The sequence below is a fragment of the Lissotriton helveticus genome, chromosome 4_1, assembly GCF_964261635.1.
Source record: "Lissotriton helveticus chromosome 4_1, aLisHel1.1, whole genome shotgun sequence".
Lineage (NCBI taxonomy): Eukaryota > Metazoa > Chordata > Amphibia > Caudata > Salamandridae > Lissotriton > Lissotriton helveticus.
The window spans coordinates 1,617,700,166-1,617,720,710 of NC_136063.1; the positions used below are offsets into that span (position 1 = coordinate 1,617,700,166).

General features: G+C 46.1%; 1 protein-coding gene across 5 annotated transcripts in view; it reads right to left on the reverse strand.

Moving 5' to 3' along the window:
- Positions 1 to 20,545, reverse strand: part of BBS9 (Bardet-Biedl syndrome 9) — a 1,968,820-nt gene that overhangs the window by 945,469 nt on the left and 1,002,806 nt on the right. For all 5 annotated transcript variants that reach the window (XM_078688232.1, XM_078688235.1, XM_078688233.1 and 2 more), the window contains one exon: positions 409 to 581. In XM_078688232.1, coding sequence (XP_078544358.1) covers positions 409 to 581 — 173 coding nt within the window. The remainder of the gene's footprint in view (positions 1 to 408; positions 582 to 20,545) is intronic.

A 20,545-nucleotide genomic window follows, 5' to 3' on the forward strand; every position in this document is an offset into this window, starting at 1 on the left:
CTAAAAAGGTGAACACCTCTGCCACAGAAAATACTGATAAAACACCCAATAAGAATGTGAAATGAAATACATTTAGAAAACGCTCAGCAGAAAAATTCCCGACGGCACGCAGATTGCAGAGGACCTAAGTGAAGCTGCGGTGATAAGTGGAGGGGGTTTAAGGAAAGGTCACGGAAGGGGGGCGACTGTCACTAGTAATGTGGTAAACACAAGTCCAACAGGGCCCCCTAGTGTAACATTTAAATTGTGCTCTGTGTCAAGGATTAGATTCAGGGAACAAACATCAGATCGAGAAGCAGATATTACAGCAGATAATGGGGTTACTCCAGTCCTAACAAAGCAGACACTTTGTTGTAAGACAGGGCCTTGAATTGTGCACCATTAAACATTAAGAGTCAAACTGCATACCTGAAAATGCTGATCAATTAATTCGAAGTACTCCTGCAGAGGGAGTTGGCCAGAGAAAGAGCAGGCGAAGTCACTGCTTCCTTGCTTTCGGAAATGTTCTTCGAAACGGAGAATGAGCTCTTTCAGCAGGAGCCACAGTTCCTCAAATTGTTCACTTTGGATTCTGTACCGCTCTTTGCAGAAAGAAATACAAGCAGGGTCAATACAAATGTTGCATGTCACGACAAAAAGCTTCTTAACTCAACAAACACGCTTCTGGTTACCTATTTTATTCCATTTGTTTATAGTTTCAAGTGTAAAAAGAATGGCTATTATTTTCAAAATCACACAATACACTATACCTCCAAAGACACTTTTAGTTATACTCAGGAAAAAAATGGTGAGAACCATTCGGTTCATTGCACACCTAAATACTGCTTAGGTGTGACGATAAAACGTAATTTGAAGGCATAGAATACAGATCTTTAGTCGCAGATTTAGAATTCGCCTTTTTTTTACATGCACATTGCTTAACTTGTTTTTAAAAAAATCATAATAACACATTTAAGAAAATCTGAAACAGTAGAAGCATGGTAGAAACAAAAACACAATACTTAAATGGTACAAGACTGATTAATTCACTTCCAAATGTATTTTTACGTTGGAGTAGAGTTGGCAAAAGGGGATGAAAGAGTTATTATGTGGGGATGTCCAGGCAAGCTCCTGTGACGCCTCAGAAATAGACCTGGGCAGGGGTTCGCGGAGTTCTACTTCGCGGAACTCTGCGAAGTTCCGCAAAAACTCCGCTGCACTCTACGGAGTTCCGCCAGCAGCGGAGTGCATTAAGTTGCACTGTTTCCACTCATTGTAAGTGCTGGGAGTTTACCCCGCACTGTAAAATCAGCACAAATGCACTCCACATCACGCAGGAGGGCGCTGTTGCTTTCAGCCGCTCAAGTAGACATTCTACTAAAGCGGCAGATTACTCAGTGCGAGTGGCAGAATTGCGAGCAGTCGCAACAGCCCCCATTGAGAACTCTTGCCAGGAGGAGGTATAGCGTGTGATTATTTCCCACAAGGGCTCGCCACCTGAAGGTTGGCGGGCCGCCCGAGAGAAATAACTCCGCTCTGCGTCATTTTGTGGAGTTTTGCAGAACTCGGCACGGACTGGGTAAAACTCTGTGAACTCCGCTGGGCAGAGCGGAATTCTTTGGCCACCCCTACTCAGAAAGTAACAACTTTGTGAAAATTCCTGTATCACATGCAATTTCCCACATTGGCAGCATATGTTAAAATTAAGTCTGCAAGAAGCAGGAGCAGATCTGCCTGTATAACTTAATGTCCAACCAGTTATTACAGAATATGAAATACGTTTATTCAAGTCACTTGTACACAATAAAATCCAATAAACACAATAGAAAATTGAAGATGCCTTTTCAAAATGTCACATTTTCCTTTTCCAAGCAACAACTGTCCCTTTAATGAACCCAGGGAGCTTTAAAATAATGTTTCCCATTTAGGAAAAATATGCCGGGTTAGAGGTCAGTTGTCCCTTTAAGGTGTCCGTATTGGCATACAATTAAAAAGGGTAGCTAATAAGGCAGGTCGACTTGCAACACCCTGCAAAAGGACAATTTGTGATGCAAGTTATTGGAACACAAGCCATATTGCAAATTCTATTCTCATTCACAAACCATTAAGTTTCCATTTTGCACATTCCCAGGTTTGAGAAATATTAATGAAGCCCTAAAGGCACTTCCAACCTTAACATCAATCATTGATTAATCCGCTTTTAATTGTGTGCATGTGAGGGATTATCCTACTGGTCCTATGACTACTTGTTCATATAGAAAATTGCAAGTGCCAATGAGTGGTTTGTGTCACTTTCCTCACAAACTACTACACAGACAGCTGTTTTGCTCCCTTTCAGAATAAGATTCCTCACTCTTACAACTCCTTAGTTGATATATTGTTCAAAACCTTGAAAAAATTTAGAGTTTATTATATCCACAAAGGCCTTGATTTAGAACTCGGTGGACAGGTTATTCCGTCCCGATGGTGACAGATATCCCGTCTGCCAAAATATAAATCTCATTACAACCTATGAGATTTATATTTTGGGAGACAGGATCACCGTTATGACGGAGTACCCCATCCGTCGAGTTCTTAATCAGGCACAAAATCATTCCAGGTATAATAAATCAGTGTAACTTTTATTTCAAAAGTTATCCTTCAACTTGAATCATTTCATCGGTATTCCCTGCAGTCAAAATGCATTTTGGGCTAGATGCCCTTATTCAGGTGCCAGGTTGTTGGACTTCTGTATTGTGCCCTGTCCAGAGGATAGGAGATCTGGGGCCAGATGTAGGTAAATCTAATTTACCGACTCATAAATACCGAATTTTACCGATTCGGTATTTATGAATCGGTAAATTAGAAGGAGGGAGATGTAGGTAATTTTTCAGTTTGAATTACCGAATCTGTAAGATTCAGTATTTACCGATTCGGTAAATACCGAATCGGTATTCCCCATTGATTCCTACGGGCTTTGAAACCCATAGGAATCAATGGGAAATACTGATTCGGTATTTACCGAATCCGTAAACACCGAATCCAGCAAGGGTGCAGGGGGTGTCACTTTTACACCCTCTAGCACCCCAAGTGCAGGCTTGAGTGCCATGTGGCACACATACATGCCCTAAGGGCATGTCTGTGTGTCACATGGCACAGATGTGCATGCACACCTGAATTCGGTATTTTACCACACAATAGGATTGGGTGGTAAAATACCGACTCTTAAGGGCCTGTGGCACTCTGTGTAGTGCCACCTACATCTTGATTTACCGAATCGGTAAAATTACCGATTTGGTATTTTACAGAATCCGTAAATTTACCGATTCGGTAAAATAATGGCCCCTACATCTCAATCACCAATTACCGGTCGGTAACGGCCGAATTAGGCCGGTACCGACCGGTAATTGGCGACCTACATCTGGCCCCTAGTTATTTTGCAAGGCATCTTCTTCCACTGGTGAGAGATGAGAGGAGATGGAATGAAGTCCTGCAGACAGAAGCAGGCATCCAGATCATGTCTGAAAGATGCAAACTACTATACCTGTCAGAGACTAAGTAAGTTCATTATATGCAGCAGTCTGATCAGGTCTCCAACACGGAATCTGAGTAATTAGTATTCATTAGGCAAGTCATTCTGCAACCCCCTTCCAATGGCTATTTTGCAACGCCACCTCCATAGGTCCCTTCTCAAAATCAGAGATTCTTTGCAAAAAATCAGTGTGCAATTTGCAACCACTTTTGCAAACTGACTCCGTAAATCTGGCCAAAGAAGTCTAAAATAAAATGTCAAACAGTTTTATCCTAAAGCTCCATCATCTGCTTATTACTCTTCCAGCACAACACACGCTCTTTCTTGCCCACAACATTTATTTTTGCCAAACCCCTCATAAACCTGAGCACTTTCATAGAGCAAGTACTCAGCACGAACAGCCACAACAGAAAACAGGCTAATGCAGTATCCTCTCATCGAAGGCAACTCCACAACATTCAACATTACATCCCATATCGATTAATCAATCAAGTGACATGTAAAGCATCACCTCTCACCAGTAAGGGTCTCAAGGTGATGGGTGGAGGTTGGGCAATGCTGATCCATTGAAGGCACTGTGTTTCAGTCGAAGAGCCAGGTCTTGAGGTCCTTCCTAAATTGAGGCAGTGATGGTGATTGCCTGACGAGGAGAGGCAGGATGCTCCAGGTCTTTGCTGTGAGGTAGGCGAAGGATCTTCCTCCAGCCGTGGTCTGACTGTGGTCTGACAGTGGTTTTGAACTCAATGGCACGACTGAGGGCTCTCCCATACATCTCAAATTAGGCTGCATCAAAGCCATTTACACTGTGCACCCCAATTATCAGACTGTATGATTGCAAGAGGTCAAATATGTGGTAGGCAGGATGTTAGTCGCCATCAAGAAAGACTAATCGGAGTTTAATTTAGTGAAATAACAGGTTATTGTTGCCTGGCAGAACCAACATTCAGATACACTATGAAACATCATTTGTCTGAAGAACAGTAATTTCTGCATCCAACAATGAAGGAACATTTTTCAAATCAGAAGGCTATTTTTTTCAGGAGAGTTGCCTTTCTTATGTGTATGACTATAACCATTAATAATATGACTAATATTGGCACCTGCATGTAATGTTTTTCATGTCATTTGTTGAAAATGTACTCCTCCATATAAAGTCAAACTACTTCTCAAAACCACTGATTACTAAATTAAATTTTTTATCGGTCATGGAACAGATGGTAGAGCAAGAGGTCTGTAATACTCCCATGGTGAAGCTACAGTCTGTACAAAGCAGTTCCCCTCACACTTGCCCTTGTGTAACCTGTTGAAGGACAGGGCATGTGGACATAAGCAAACAGAGAATTGCACATCTCCAGAACATCCTGTGGAAAGCAATCAATCAATCAATCAATCAATCAATCAATCAGAACACTTGTAAAGCGCGCTACTTACCCATGAGGGTCTCAAGGCGCTGAGGGGAGGGGGTGCCGCTACTGCTCAAAGAGCCAGGTCTTGAGGAATCTTCTGAAGGTGAGCAGGTCCTGGGTCTGATGTAGGTGGGTAGGGAGGGTGTTCCAGGTCTTGGCGGCGAGGTAGGAGAAGAATCTGCCGCCGGAGGTTGTTCATTGGATGCGGGGGACATCGGTGAGGGCGAGGCTGGCCCAGCGGAGGGCGGGTCGGGGTGTAGAAGTTGAGTCTGCTGTTCAGGTAGGCTGGTCCAGCGTGGGTTAGTAGCTTGAAGGTGATCCTCTTGTCGACGGGGAGCCAGTGTAGGTCTCTCAGGTGGGGGGTGATGTGGCTGCGGCGGGGGACGTTGACGATCAGTCGGGCGGAGGCGTTTTGGATGCGTTGTAGTCGTCGTAGGTGTTTGGCTGGGATTCCTGCGTAGAGTGCGTTGCCGTAGTCCAGTCTGCTGCTGACGAGGGCCTGTGTCACCGTTCTTCTGGTTTCGGTCGGGATCCACTTGTAGATCCAGCGGAGCATGCAGAGGGTATTGTAGCAGGAGGAGGAGATGGCATTGACCTGTTTAGACATGGAGAGGGCGGAGTCAAGGATGAATCCTAGGTTGCGTGCATGGTCGGTGAGAGTCGGTGCTGCTCCCAGTATGGTCGGCCACCAGGAGTGGTCCCAGACTGAGGGGGTGGGTCCGAGGATGAGTACCTCCATCTTGTCCGAGTTCAGCTTCAGACGGCTGTTCTCCATCCAGTCGGCGACGGCCTTCATTCCCTCGTGGAGGTTGGTTTTGGCGGTGTACGGGTCCTTGGTGAGGGAGAGGATGAGCTGGGTGTCGTCGGCATGGGAGATGATATGGAGGTCGTGTTGGCGGGCCACTTGTGCGAGGGGGGCCATGTAGACGTTGAACAGCGTCGGGCTGAGCCCTGGGGGACGCCGCAGATGATGTCGGTGGCCTTGGATTGGAAGGGCGGGAGGCAGAGGCTCTGGGTTCTGCTGGAGAGGAAGGACGTGTTCCAGTCAAGGGCCTTCTCTTGGATTCCGGCTTCGAGGAGGCGTGTCTTAAGAGTGTGATGGCAGACCGTGTCGAAGGCGGCTGACAGGTCCAGGAGGATGAGAGCTGATGTTTCACCGTTGTCTAGTTGACGCCTGATGTTGTCTGTGGCGGCGATGAGGGGTGTCTCGGTGCTGTGGTTTCGTCTGAACCCGGATTGGACCAAGATGTTGTTGTCTTCCAGGTGGCAGGCCAGTTGTATGTTGACGATTTTCTCGATGACCTTTGCCGGGAACGGGAGCAGGGAGATGGGCTGGAAGTTCTTGAGGTCCTTGGGGTCCGCCTTGGGCTTCTTGAGGAGGGTGTTGATTTCGGCGTGTTTCCAGCTTTCGGAAATGTCGCTGTTTCGAAGGAGATTTTGATGACCTTCCGTAGTTGGGGTGCGATGGCAGCGTCTGCTTTGTTGAATACCTGGTGTGGGCACGGGTCTGACGGAGATCCTGAGTGGATGGAGTTCATGACCTTGCGTGTCTCATAGTCGTTGACGTTGGACCAGGAGGTCAGGCGGTTGGCGCTGGTGGTGTTCACAGGGGGGGGTGGGGTCTCGCGTAGTCGGGGCGGTCGTGGGGTTGACGCTGTCATGGATGTCAGCGATCTTGCGGTGGAAGAAGATGGCTAGTGCGTTGCACAGTTCTTGTGAGGCTGGTATGTCGCTGGTGCTGGTGTTGGAGAGTTCTTTTACGATGCTGAAGAGTTCTTGGCTGTCGTGTGCGTTGTTATCCAGGCGGTCTTTGAAGGAGGATCTCTTCGCTATTCTGATGAGGTGGTGATGTATGCGTGTAGCGTCCTTGTGGGCTGCATAGTTGTCCGAAGTGCGTTCGTGGAGCCATATCTTCTCCAGTTTCCGGCAGGCGCGCTTGGAGGTCTGCAGCTCATCGGTGAACCAGGTGGCTCTCTTGCTGGCGTGGTTGTTGGACGGTGTCTTGAGTGGGGCGAGGGTGTTAGTACAGTCATCGATCCTCTGTCTGAGGTTGCGGGCTGCGTCGTCTGGGTTGGTGGGGTCGGTGGGTGGGTTCTGGGCGAGGGTGGTGATCAGCTGATCTTCGGTGACTTTGCTCCAGCAGCGGCGAGGCAGCTGTTGGGTGCGGGGGTGCGGTGGTGCGTGGTAGGTTTGTTGAAGGTGAAATGGATGCAGCGGTGGTCGGTCCAGTGGAGTTCGGTGGCGTGGTCGAAGGCGACGTGGGTGCCTGTGGAGAGGATGTGGTCCAGTGTGTGGCCAGCGGCATGGGTGGGTGCGGTGACGAGTTGTCTGAGGCAGAGGTTGGCGAGGTTGTCGATCAGGGTGGCAGAGTTGGCGTCGTTGGTGTTCTCGAGGTGGAAATTCAGGTCCCCGAGGAGGATGTAGTCTGTGGAGGCGAGTGCGTGGGTGCTGGCGAGGTCGGCGATGGAGTCGCTGAATTGTGCTTGGGGTCCGGGTGGTCTGTAGATGAGTGTTCATCTGAGGGTGGTGGTGGGGTCGGTATGGATCCAGAAGTGCAGGTGTTCGGCGGTGTTAAGGGTGTCGTCTGCGTGGGTGGTGACCTTGAGGGTGGACTTGTGGACGATGGCTATTTCTCCTCCGATTCCGTTTGCATGATCCCTGCGGGTGATCTTGTAGCCGTCCGGGATAGCTATGGCAATGTCAGGCGCCGAGGAGTCGTTCCACCAGGTCTCGGTCAGGAAGGCAACGTCCGCAGTGAAGGTGTCGAGTAGGTCCCAGAGCTCGACTGCGTGTTTGCGTACGGAGCGTGTGTTGAGGAGTATGCAGCGAAGGTGGTTTAGTCCGGTCCTTGGAGGTTTGGAGGTTCAGTCGCAGGTGAAGTTGCAGGTGTGGCAGGAGAGGGGTCCGTGGGCGCGTTTCAGGGTGGCCTGGAAGCAGCGGTGGTCTCGGCCGGTGTTGAGAGCACGGAGGGTGTTGGCATCGTATCGGAGCCTGGCATCGAGGCGGGTGCGGGGGCCAGGGGTTCTGGCGCTGGGCGCGGTCCAGGTGCGGATGGGTGCAGACGGGCTTGCCTCTGGCGTGGCCGCGCAGCGGCCGGCATTTAAAGTGGGGAGGGAGGGAAGAGCAGCTGGGATGCGGGAGCGGGCGGCGAGGGGGCGTGGCCGCAGGGGAGCAGCGGCGGAGCGGGATACAGAAAGAAAAACGGGGGGAGGGGTCGGAGAAGGGCAGGGCCCAGGGGCGGCAAACTACAGAAAAAAAGGCAGCACAGGTGAAATATAATCAGGGCAAAATGAGGAACATAAAATATACAAATAACAAAACAGAGAAATAGCGCAGCTTAAACCAGAGGGGCACAGCAGTCATGATCGAACTCGCAGGAACAGCGGCAGCGAGGGGAGAGGCAGGGACACACTGGTGGAGCTGTGCGGCAGCAGGAAAGCGACCTGTCCTGCAAGCAGGGTCAGGGGTCGCTCTTACTGCTGCACAGCAGCCAGCATTTAAGGCGAGGAGGGAGGGAGGAGCAGCTGGGAGGCGGGAGCGGGACGGCGAGGGGGCGTGGCCGCTAGGGAGCAGCAGCGGGAGCGGGATACAGAAAGAAAATCGGGGGGAGGGGGCAGAGAAGGGCAGGACCCAGGGGCGGCAAAATACAGAAAAAAGGCAGCACAGGTGAAATAATCAGGGCAAAATGAGGAAAATAAATTACATGTATAACAAAGCAGAGAAATAGCGCGACTCAAACCAGAGGGGCACAGCAGTCATGATCGAACTCGTAGGAACAGCGGCAGCGAGGGGAGAGGCAGGGATGCACTGGTGGAGCTGTGCAGCAGCAGGAGAGCGACCTGTCCTGCAACCAGGGTCAGCGGTCGCAAATGGTTGTGGAGCATAAGGCTGATGTCAACTGCCCTGCCCAGGCAATCAGAAGTATCAAGGCCAGCACAAATCAATTTTTTTTCCCGCATCCTGGTCATCATGAATTGTTTGAGCAGGGGTGCCTGAGAGCCAGATTCTAAGATGGCCAGACCTCTGCAAGGCTCTAGGGGTCAGAAGACAAGTTTGGTTTAAAATCAATTGTATGACAGCAACTAAATAAGAAATCTAATGCCTCAAAGCAAAAGACAATAGGAGACTACACCAGTGTCTGAAATTATAAAGAGAATGCTGCTTGGGAACCTACTTACAACAGCGTGGGACAGACCGCATTATGGAATGTGTGCTGTCAAGGCATTGCCTGCTGTGAGCGGCTGCACTGCATAAAAGCAGATTTCTCCCCGCTAAGATGTGCTGCAGTTGGGGGACGGCACTGTATGGGGGTAGTCTACTGAGAGGTGGGGGTGTGGAGCAACTGGTTTGATTAACAACAGGAGGCACTGCAGACAGACAGCAGCTCATGTGGCTCAGTTTGGTCTGGTAGAAAGCATTGCCATTTTTACATGTGCATGTATCTTTCCTAAAGTTGCCTTCACTTTGCACATCGTCTTTTGACACACATTTGCATTTGTGACACTGTGGATTTGTTTCCTGGAAACACTGACTTTACTTACACAAGTTAACTTCGCAAGAACACTATCATATTGCCTTGGCATTGTGTACATAGCCTACATGCACTTTGTGCAAATGTGTTTGTTATTTCCGTCCAAATGGTGAAACAGCTATCTGTAGAATACAAACAATGGCAGCTTGATCAAAATCCCTGCCCAAGGCAAGGATGCCTTTTGCTATATATAAACATCTGTTTCCAGGTATAGAGAGGGTAGGCACTTCTGCGGACTTTGAAAGGTCTCTACATGCTGAAGCTATCGCCCAGCAGCTGACTGACATCTCCTTGAGGGGTGTCCAGTTCGTGACCCAGACAGAGTCCTACATTTGTAACCACTAGATAATGGGGTTGGATCATCCAGTAAGGGGTTTATTGGCTGAACATACAAATGCACCCTTGACACGTAGGTTAGGGTTTGCATAGTAGGAGTACACCAGATTGTTATATTATTTCATATGCTTGCATAGATACATTACACGATGGTGGAACTTTTTGTTCTCTTCACTGACACTTATTATAACGTTCGTCTGCTTCTGTCTATTGATCATTGCAGCACATATTTTCTATAGAAGAATCACTTCCATTCAATAAACATTGAAAACGTCTCTTCGTGTATTTTTTGTATGCATCTCTGAGCAAGAGCGAGCACAAGAGTTTGAGTGAAAAGTTCTAGCTCTGTCACCACGGTTCCTGAGGGAACAGGGTTGTCATTTTCAGTGGTTGCCAGAACTGTTCGTCCCCGTCTAGGTTTAGGGGGGATTATGGTTCGCAATATGAACTAGCTGGTCTAAGAGACAATATATCTTGTGGTGTGCATGGAATCAGTCTGGCACCATCCCAAAGTCTATGTCGTCCACAAATGTGCAGTTCCTATGATTAGTGGAAACTACATGACTGCAGCCCAGAAGCAAACTGCCACCCCAATAAGTGAGGCCTGCAGCATCTCTGCCCTGGAGGCTGCAGAGGCAGGGGCATGGAGTAACTACTCCGACAATGGGAGGTCCTGCGGGAGACCCAAAGTGCCGCTGAGTGCGGCCTTCTGCATCTCTGCTCTGGAGGCTACAGAGGCAGTGCCTCCAGGGAAAATAGCAGAGCTTGTGATGTTGTGAGATTGAGTGGGACACAATAAAGAGATAGTGCAAAAGACTGATATGCAATACAACACGTGATAAACCCTGATAAACTACAAATATAGCTGCGCTATCCTTACTGCATTAGGACGCCACCCAACCTAAAAAGAAACGAAAAACAGGTTGCAAGTCGTGCTTGTGACCCTTTATGGGTGTAAATTAGAGGTCTCAACAGTGCCCCAGTGGATGACCTGCAGAGAATAAAAATCCCAAATGACACATGGCACTTCCATGATGAGGAAAAATACTTGAAAAAATCATTGTGAAATGAAGACACAACTGCACTGCTCCTGGCATGGCTGGAGTGTACAAACATAATGCACTGACCTGAAAGAAAAGGAAAGTACGAAAAAATATACTAGCTTAACTCCTCTACAAAGCACCGGGCAATTGAAACAATCAGAGCACCACTGGCGGTGAACATGTGGAAGAATGACAACAGGCAGGCTAAACTCACATTTGAAACGCTAAAGGGTAGATATGGGTTTGATTGCAGCTGACAGTGACATGAATCCAGAGCAACAGGAGGATCCTGAAATCATATTGCTTCTGAAAATGATGCAATGTTCTCTATCGTCCGTAGACGAAAAAGTCGACTCTCTCATTAACAGGATGGATCTCATGAACTCTAAAATTGATTAGCTGGAACGATGGCTAACAGATGCGAAACAAGCGAATATCCGATGTTGAAGATGGGTCCAAGTAAATAAGTGAGAACCTAGATATGGAGTGTATCCAGCTGACAAAAGCAAAGAATTAAGACTATGAGACCAGATCAAGGAAAAACAATCTGCGCATACTTGGGGTGCCATAATCAACAAATACAGGCAATCTTGACCTATACGTGACAACTATGCATGGGACAGACAACAGATCCCCTAAACTCCCAACGAGAGCACCTGCTTGATGATAATTCCCAATCTTCTTACTTTCACAATCATGATACTCTGTTCAGTGGGGCACAATAAAGAGAAAGTCCAAAATACGGATATGCAAAACAAAGCCTGACAAATCTGGATAAACTGCAAATATAGCCATGCTATCCTTACAGCACTAGGACGACACCCAACCTAAACACAAAAGAAAATACAGTTTGTGACCCTTCCTGGGGATGCACTGCCTTGCACTAGGGATTACGAAGACCTCAAAGAACTGGTCATAACCAGTTATGAAAACAAACTACATGTCTTCCATTCATGTGGATGCTTTTGTCCAAGCCACCACCAGACTTACAGATAAGTAAGGTAAGTATGTGATATGGATGGATTGACGAATGCTGTCCAGTGCCACATGTCAAACTACACACAGGAGTCACACTCAAGAAGCTGATACCTCTTCAGACAGCCTCATGAATCAATGCCACAAACAGGCTGTCAAATGTTCAAGTGATCCAACCTGGCCTGGCTACATATGGTGCTGCTACCTCACTAAACTCAGTCAGGAGAGTCCATACAATTACTGGGACCAGCAGTCACCACCCCCTTTTACAAGCACTTTTTTTTAATACTGGCTCTACGTAGAGCTGCCATCAAGCAGCCAAGTTGCTGCCCCGCTACAACACCCAGCACCCCCAAAAAGAGCGCCAGACATCCAAGAAAGACCATTGCAGACGAACAGAATTTCTGTAATCATGACTAGGCGGTGCACACCATGCTCTGGATTTGGTGTGAGGATTAGTTTGAGAGTGTGCTCCACTTAATGACCATACCAAATGAGGTCTAGGTCTCTGAACAAACCTAATAATGGGATCAGTGTTTTTAGAAGGATTGCTTCTTCTACAAGGTTTCAGAAAGTTTATATTGTTAGGTCTGTAGAATATCGTGCAATCTTTTGGACTGTCAGAAATCAAAATCTCCACCCTCTACTGCACACATGATCTTCAAAATTTTCATCCATATCAATTTCTATTATGGTCACTACGCTCGGGTTGTTTATTCCCTTAAAACAGAACATTCCCTAAAAAATCAGCAAATATCTCTCTTTCTGGACCCATAAAGATCTCTGTGTTTCCTTAAATTTCTACTTCAACAATATTGCATTCATTTTTTCCTTCTTGTTTTACATATTCAATAATGTATACTGCACTAGAGATTTTACCGTAGCTAAACAAAATCAATGAAAAGCGCAGCGGTATACATTAGGACCACAGGTGTATGTTTCATTTCATAATTTATTTTGTTATTCTTTCACAAATAAGAGTGTAATGTTTACAGTATATTTCGATGGCTGCATGAATAAATTATGTTGCTATGATATGTGACAGGGTTACATTGCCAATGTAAAGTCCACATTTGTAAAGCGCACAATCACCCGTAAGGGTCTCTAGGCGCTGGGGGCCGTCGGGAAGATTAAGCGAGCTATTGCCCTGAGTCACATGGTGCTGGGCTAACCTGCCGCCGGAGCCGGGGATCGAACCGTGGTCCCCAGATTCCAGCGTCAGTCGCCCTGGCCGCGGCGCCACACCTCTCCCTGAGGTGTGGCGATGTGATGAGATGTGAATTTATGTGTGTTGCAATCAAGTAAATTTATCAATCAGGATCTGTAAAGCGTGGCTAATCACCCACTAGGGTATCCAGGCGCTTGTAGGTCCTATAGGCTCATTCAAACAGACAGGCCCCGAGGAATTCCGGAAGTTAGATGATGGTGCGGAGTTGCGTGGGGACGCTGTTCTAGGTCTTTGCTGGGGAAGGAGTGTTCTCCATTTCTGCTTCGGTAGATGAGGGGAGTGTGGGCAAGAGTAAGGGAGGCGGAGCGTAGTCTTCTCGACAGTTGGTGGAAGTTCAGGTGGTGGTTAATGAAGGTGGGTCCTTAGTTGTGTAGCGCCTTGTGTGAGTGGGTCATCAGTTTGTAGTCACATCTCTTCTGTACAGCAAGCCAGTTGAGTTTCCTGAGGAAGGGTGTGGTTTGAGTTTGTCAGGAAAGGTTGCGTCTAGCTGAGGCATTCTGTATGGCTTGAAGTCTCTGTAGGAGGTGTGCGGCGATTCCTATGTAGAGAGTGTTACCGTAGTCCATTTGGCTGGTGATGAGCGCTGAATTATGGTGTGTCTCTTGTGCAGGGGTAGCCACTTGAAGATCTCATGTGGCAGGTGTAGAGTGAGGAAGCAGGTGGAGGAGATCTATGATTTCATTTTGAGCTTGTTGTCAATGATGAGTCTGAGGTTCCTCGTGTGGTTGGAGGGAGAGGGTGCAGGTCCTAATTCTGATTCCATGTGTTGCTGTTATTGCCATAGATCAGTACTTCCATCTTGTCTGTGTTCAGCTGCAGGCAGTCTTTCTTCATCCAATCGGCGTCAATTGTCTTGCATCTGTAGAAGTTGGTCCTGGTGGTGGTGGGGTCGTTAGTGAATGAGAGGATGAGTTGGATGTCGTCTGCGTGGGAAATTATGTTGAGACTGTGGGATCTGACGATGTTGGCCAACTGGGTCATATATGCATTGAAGAGCTTGGGGGACACCGCATGCATTATTCTTGGGTTCGGAGATGAAAGGAGGGAGGTCGATCACCTGGGTTATTGCAGTAAGGAAGGAGGCGATCCATCTGAACGAGTCCCATTGGATGCCGATGTGGTGGTGTCTGCAGAGAGATTAAGGAGTATCGGAGCTGCTGTTTCTCCTCGGTCGAGGAGGGTTTGGATATCGTCAGTGGCTGAACATCAGGGTGGTCTCGATACTGTGATTGTTGCGATAAATTACCATTGGTGTAAAATGTATTCCTACTATTGACCTCGTTTTCTTTTGTTCATAGACTCAACTTTTGTTATGTGGGGTTATATGGGAAGTCTCACCCTCCCTTTGTTTTGATGCAGCAATTACGTATACCACAGTAGGGATTTTACTATAACTGAATAGATCCATTATAATCAATAAAATTCGCAGTCACAATTTATTTGAAATAGGAATAATGCACACACTCAGGGCTTATAACCTAAAAACAGCTTTGCTTTAGTGTTTACTTGGTCTGACATCTGTTTGCTTCTTTTGTACTCCACTGGATTGAATCTAATTCTTTGAATAAAGGACATCATGCACTTTTCGTTGGCATGCCTAGAGCAATTCAATGTACCTCTGGCCGGAAATGTACAAAATATGTCATGATGAGACTACCCCAGTTATGTCTGGGATCTCGGGGAAGGTTCACAAAGACACCAAAAAGGAAGGATATTTCTCATTCATCAAGAAAATGAACTAGACATTCTTGGTACATTACTGGAATTTAATGGGGATTACAAATCCAAAATTATTTGACAATCTAATTGGCACAACTCCCAGAATACTGTATGCATTTCAATAAAAGCAGAATGACATGTAATTTACAATTTAAAAGGAAATATGAGATTTATTTTAAAGTATGTCCGCTGAAAAAAAAGAAGATGACCATCTGTTCAGTCTGAACAAAATTATTCTTATTTTTAAATAAAATGCATTGGCTCAATTGTGGTGTATATACACATAAAGCACAAAATATCACGGAGCAGTAACAGTCCACTCCTGCTCCTAGCAACCTTTATCCTCACTTGCCAACTGTTTCTTTTGTCTTTTTTCCCTTGACCCTCTACAGCGAACCGCTGCCTTTTGGAGAAGTTTGTGCTCTACAAATACACACATATGCACATAGTACTGCAGTATAGTGCATAGGCTTCTGGTCCAAAGATGCCAACAGTATAGATGCAGGTAATACTGTGGAGCCGTGTTTCACAAATTGTGGTGGGCCGAAAAGTTCAACCAATAAATAAAGATGGTTAATAAATAAAGGTGCGATGAGATGGGTGCTGATTCTATCCACATGTTTTTTAAATGTGAGAAACTTTCCCGTTTTATTGCAGATATCAAATTCTTTATAAATAATAGTCTTGGGATCGTTGTTAATTTAACTCCTGAAATGGTTATTTTGGGTCTTCAAACGGATCATCTTGGAATCAGGTCCACTGCCGAAGAAGCTTTTTTGTTTATTTGCATGTCAGTTTTCCGTTGTTGTATTACTTCTCGCTGGATTGATATTGAGCCCCCAGTTTTTCATCAATGGCGACTTAAATTGCTCTCCATATATCAACTAGAAATGGCAATGTATAGATCTAAGGGGGTTGAAAAAAAAGCAGGGACTAAAAATATGGGATCCGATTTCTAAATGGATTTAATTTGATTTGCTTATCGTATGTGGTGCTATTTGCTCTTGATGAAATGTATTGATATGATGTTTATTTTGATCTCGAAGTAATTTCGCTATGTATCCTGCTCAATGTACGACTGATTGTTGAAATAAAAAAAAAAAAAAAAAAAAATAAAGGTGCCTTTAAATTCTGTATTTATCACACTTGCTACTTCAAATACAGAGGTCAAATGTCAGGCTTCGTCTTCTGACAAATTTCTGCTTATTTTTTAAACATGGGGATTGTTGTTTATAAACCCCTCTCGCTCCTCAGTCAGACAGAGAAAGAAAGTAAAGTGAATTATGTAACAATCTTGCAGGGGCAAGGGGAGTGTGAAAGGGAATGCTGTAGGAGGTTGTCATGTTATTGTAACACACAACAAAATGCAAATACTTGTAAATGAACGGTACACAATTGGCAGTGATGAAAGCAAAAATGAAGTACATATTTTTGTAATCTTGAAGTGTGATGGACACAAACATTTGAATAGGATCAAAACAAATTCTGACACTTGAGTTGTTGATGCACAAATAATGAATATTCACTGAAACTCAATTTTTCTGATATCATTTGTGTGCAATATAGTTTTAACAGAAAAACAGTGTTTGTGGCCATTTCAAAGAAAAATGTACTATTTGCAAATGACAATGCGCTACCACATGATGCTTTAGGTACATTAAAAAATCGCCCGCCCCATGTTCATAAAAGGAAGGTGCGCTGCAAATGTTTGTCATTCTAAAAATTAGATCATAGTTCAAAAGCTTTTGAAAAAGCACTGCTGTGGCGGTATGGACTATTAATCCCAATAATCTTAAAGAGGGCAGCCCATTAAATAGTCAACTGTAAAAAAGAAAACATTATTACGTTGGGCCAATGAGGCAAGGGTAATGGAATGTTGGCAGGGCTTGGAGGTATCGGGCTGAGACAGGAGGTCCAATGTTCTCACTATGGGGATCCGTAGGTTTCCATTGCCTGGTGCTCAGTAAATTCTAAACAATCACTTGCATTTTCCAACTGAAATGCGAGAATGTTTTGCCACCTCGAAAGGCAGAAAAGCACTCCAGAATATACCACAATGTTTAAGATATGGAGCAGAGGCATTTACTGGAGCACACATGATTAATGCATCTCTCTCAGCTGGGGCAGTCCCCCTCCACTGGAAACACGCAAGAGTAAAGGCACTATTGAAGAAGCCCAGTCTCAATCCTGACGACTGGGCTAACTATCGCCCTATCTCTTTGCTGCCCACAATTAGTAAACTTACTGAAAAATATGTCAATTCCCTGATTTCCAACCATCTAGAAACCCAGAACTTACTGCATCCAACCCAGACCGGATTTAGGTGCAAGCAAGGCACTGAAACGGCCCTGGTGGCAGTTATTGAGGAAGCAAGAAGGGTTGTAGATGAAGGCAGCTGTGCAGCCATACTGTTATTAGATCTCAGCGCGGCCTTTGACACCGTTAATCATTCTATCCTGATTCAAAGGTTGGGTGAGGTGGGTGTCACTGGGACCGCGCTGAAATGGCTGCAATCCTTCCTCTCCGATCGGACTTTTTCAGTATTTGAGGATGACATCTCCTCTCCACCTTCACATCTTCACTGTGGCGTTCCCAGGGGTCGTCCCTCAGCCCGACCTTATTTAATATTTATATGAGGCCTCTGGCTGAGGTGGTGTTAGCTCGGGGGGTGCAACTAGTGACGTATGCTGATGATACGCAGCTTATCATCACCCTTTCTGGCCAGATGTCATCTTATGACAAACTTTCCTCCTGCCTTAGCAAGGTTTGTGAGTGGATGGATGCTTCTTTCCTAAAACTTAATGGAACAAAGACCGAGATCATGATGCTTGGGCATGATGCTCCCTCCGCGGTGGACGGATGGTGGCCTACTAATCTGGGTCATCCCCCTTCCCCTAAAAAGAAAATCAAAAGTTTAGGGGTTTGGTTGGACCCAGCTCTTAACTTTTTGGTGCAAGCTCAGAAGCGAGCAGCGACCTGCTATGCCCTGATGAGATCTCTTAGGAAAATTATTGGATTGCTTCCGTTCGAAGCAAGGCGGATATTAGTCCAGGCCCTGATCTTAACGCGCCTGGACTATGCAAACGCAGTATATTTAGGGGCACCACTAGGGACACTCAGGGTTCTACAGACTGTACAGAATTGTGCAGCCCGGATGCTTTTAAAGATATCACGTAGAACTTCTGCCAAACCAGCTCTTCGGCAACTTCATTGGTTGCCAATACAACAAAGGGTCGAATTCAAGGCTATGACTATTGTCCATAAAGCCTTGACTAAGTCAGGACCTGGTCTAACTCAACCTCTGTTTCGCCCTTACCAAACCAATAGGACCCTTAGATCTGGCAATAAGAACTTTCTGGCAGTCCCACGAATAAGGAGAAGCCGCATGGGTGGCAGACGTTTCTCTGTCCAGTCAGCCAAACTTTGGAACAACTTGCCGGACCCTATTCGGATGAAGGAAAACCATCCTAGGTTTAGGAAAATGCTAAAAACCTTCCTATTTCTGTAATCTCTCTGGGGACGAATGGGACCACTGCAGCGCTGGGATGCCTCCGGGTAACCACGCGCTATATAAATGAGTAGTCATTCATTCATTCATTCATTCATATGTTTGAGATCTACGGTTTGTCATGTTTTTTTTACATGTTCCTTGTTGCTGCATATTTCTAAATGGTGCTAACGTGTTATTAGTATTTGCACCAGAGATTAAAATGAAGGGCAGCGTGCATTGCTATGTGTATCAGGGATGGCATTCCTCTTCGGAGCTCTGCTTGTAGGACCTGTACCAGGGCAAAAGCGAGGTAACACCCAGGGAAGCACTATCGGGCTTCAAACCAGGAGAAGATAACGACCAATGGAGGATTGATTGGGGGTGATTTAATCCCCTGATTGAGCATGAGAATGCAGAATGCTAGATTTCACCATGTGAAGTAAACAAGTAAAAACAATTGTCAGGTTTTTATGAATATCAGCTGATTGGAAAGGCCATCTCCCACTGGTGTGGTAATACAGGGGATTTTACCAAATGTGTTACTGTAAGACAAGATGTGCGTGACTTGTGAGGGCTAGTGTCCTGCGGACTGGGAAATTCCATGCCTCCATTATTTGTTCACAATCACTATGGTTATCATATGAACCTACTGCAACCAAGCCTTCCGCAAGTTTTTACCTAGTCTACTTTAGCTGTGTACAGTTCGAGGTTTACCAGAGGTCCGTCCCTCCTGACAGGCCCTGAGCTCTCTGCAGGCTGCCAACCATTGCTGCTCATAGGCTTTGTTCACAAGGTTCAATGCAGGGCATTGCCTCCGGTCAGCCACTGAACCCAGCTGTTCACAGGCAGATAACACCTATTGCGCACTGCCGTCAGCTATGTGCCGAAATGGTTAAAAGTCACTTTGCTCAACCTCTAGTGAGCATAGCCTTCAGTCATATGCAGTATGACCGACTGCTTGGCCTTACTCCCGGCCAGTCAGTACACCTTACTCTCTGCCAGCAGACTGCTTACCCTGTGCACAGCATTTGGCGATGCACAGCAAGGGGCTGGCCACATGACCTAGACTCCAGCCATGCCCTTGTACCACCCCACTGTGGTAAATAAATAATTAATTACCGGTTCTATTTTTCAGGATACTCATATAAACAGATAGCTCAATAAATAAGAGTCAGGATTCGAGGTATCTTGAGTCACAGGCTTTAATCAGACATAAAGGACAGGAACAGGACAGCCTGCATGGGAATAGGATGGCACGGCACGGCAGCTGCCGGGGGCAGGAATGGGATGGCTAGCAACTTTTAATAACAGTACACGATATATATATACTAAAACAAATACATTACATTCAATACAGTAGGTGTAGCAGTGGGCGTGACTTGTAGCAGTCGCGAAAGATAAGGCAGAAAGTAGGTGTAACAGGGCGTATACATAGACATGTGATGTGAACGTAACAGAAGTGTCATAAACGGGGCGGAAACATGGAGGGGGCTACCTGAAGAGCCGGGACCTCTAACCTAGTGGTGCGCGCAAACGGGCAATGACGTGTTACCAGGGAGAACTGGGGGCTATGACTTCTGCGCTAGAAGAGGAGACTAAAGTCTGGAGTGTCAGAGCGACATGTACCTAAAACATATCTGGTATCTGATGTTTGGAGTACATATTGATAGAATCCAAAAGTTATCAGGGCAAAGGCTACTTGATACTAAGACTGGTGCATGCATTATTCTACATGTATTGCGTGTGTGAGGAATATTCTATGAATATTAATACAGTATTTCTCTTACATGGAGACATAAAGGCTAGACTGTGACTGAAACTATTGATGCGATTCAGTAGCTTAGGAATGCAGAGAAGGAGGGCTGGACTGATAACTTGAAGCATAACATACTCTTGGCAGACTGGGAGGCAGAGCCAGGCCAAGCCGGGCACTGTGAGGCAGGAAGTAAGTGAAGGGTCAGGGATACAGGTGGGGGCTGTATCGCTCCTCGGAGAGGGTTCAGGAGACAGGAGCTGAATCTGAGTCCGGGCCCTTTTGAGGCCTAGAAACGGGGACAATTCAATGAATTAACGTGTACACTGTAAAATGTGGCAGGGGCTGGAAACTGACATACTAGAGATGGACACAACTGTAATTGCGTCTTTAATCGATCAGAGGGGAATATATGCATATCGATCATGCACATATAACATAAGATGGGGAACACGTAGGCACATACAACATGGCAAAATTTACTTTTCCACATTCCCTCCTTGTGCCCTACGTTTCCATCAGGAAACATCAATATTCATGATACCATCTATCATTTCATATAGCATCATTTGCT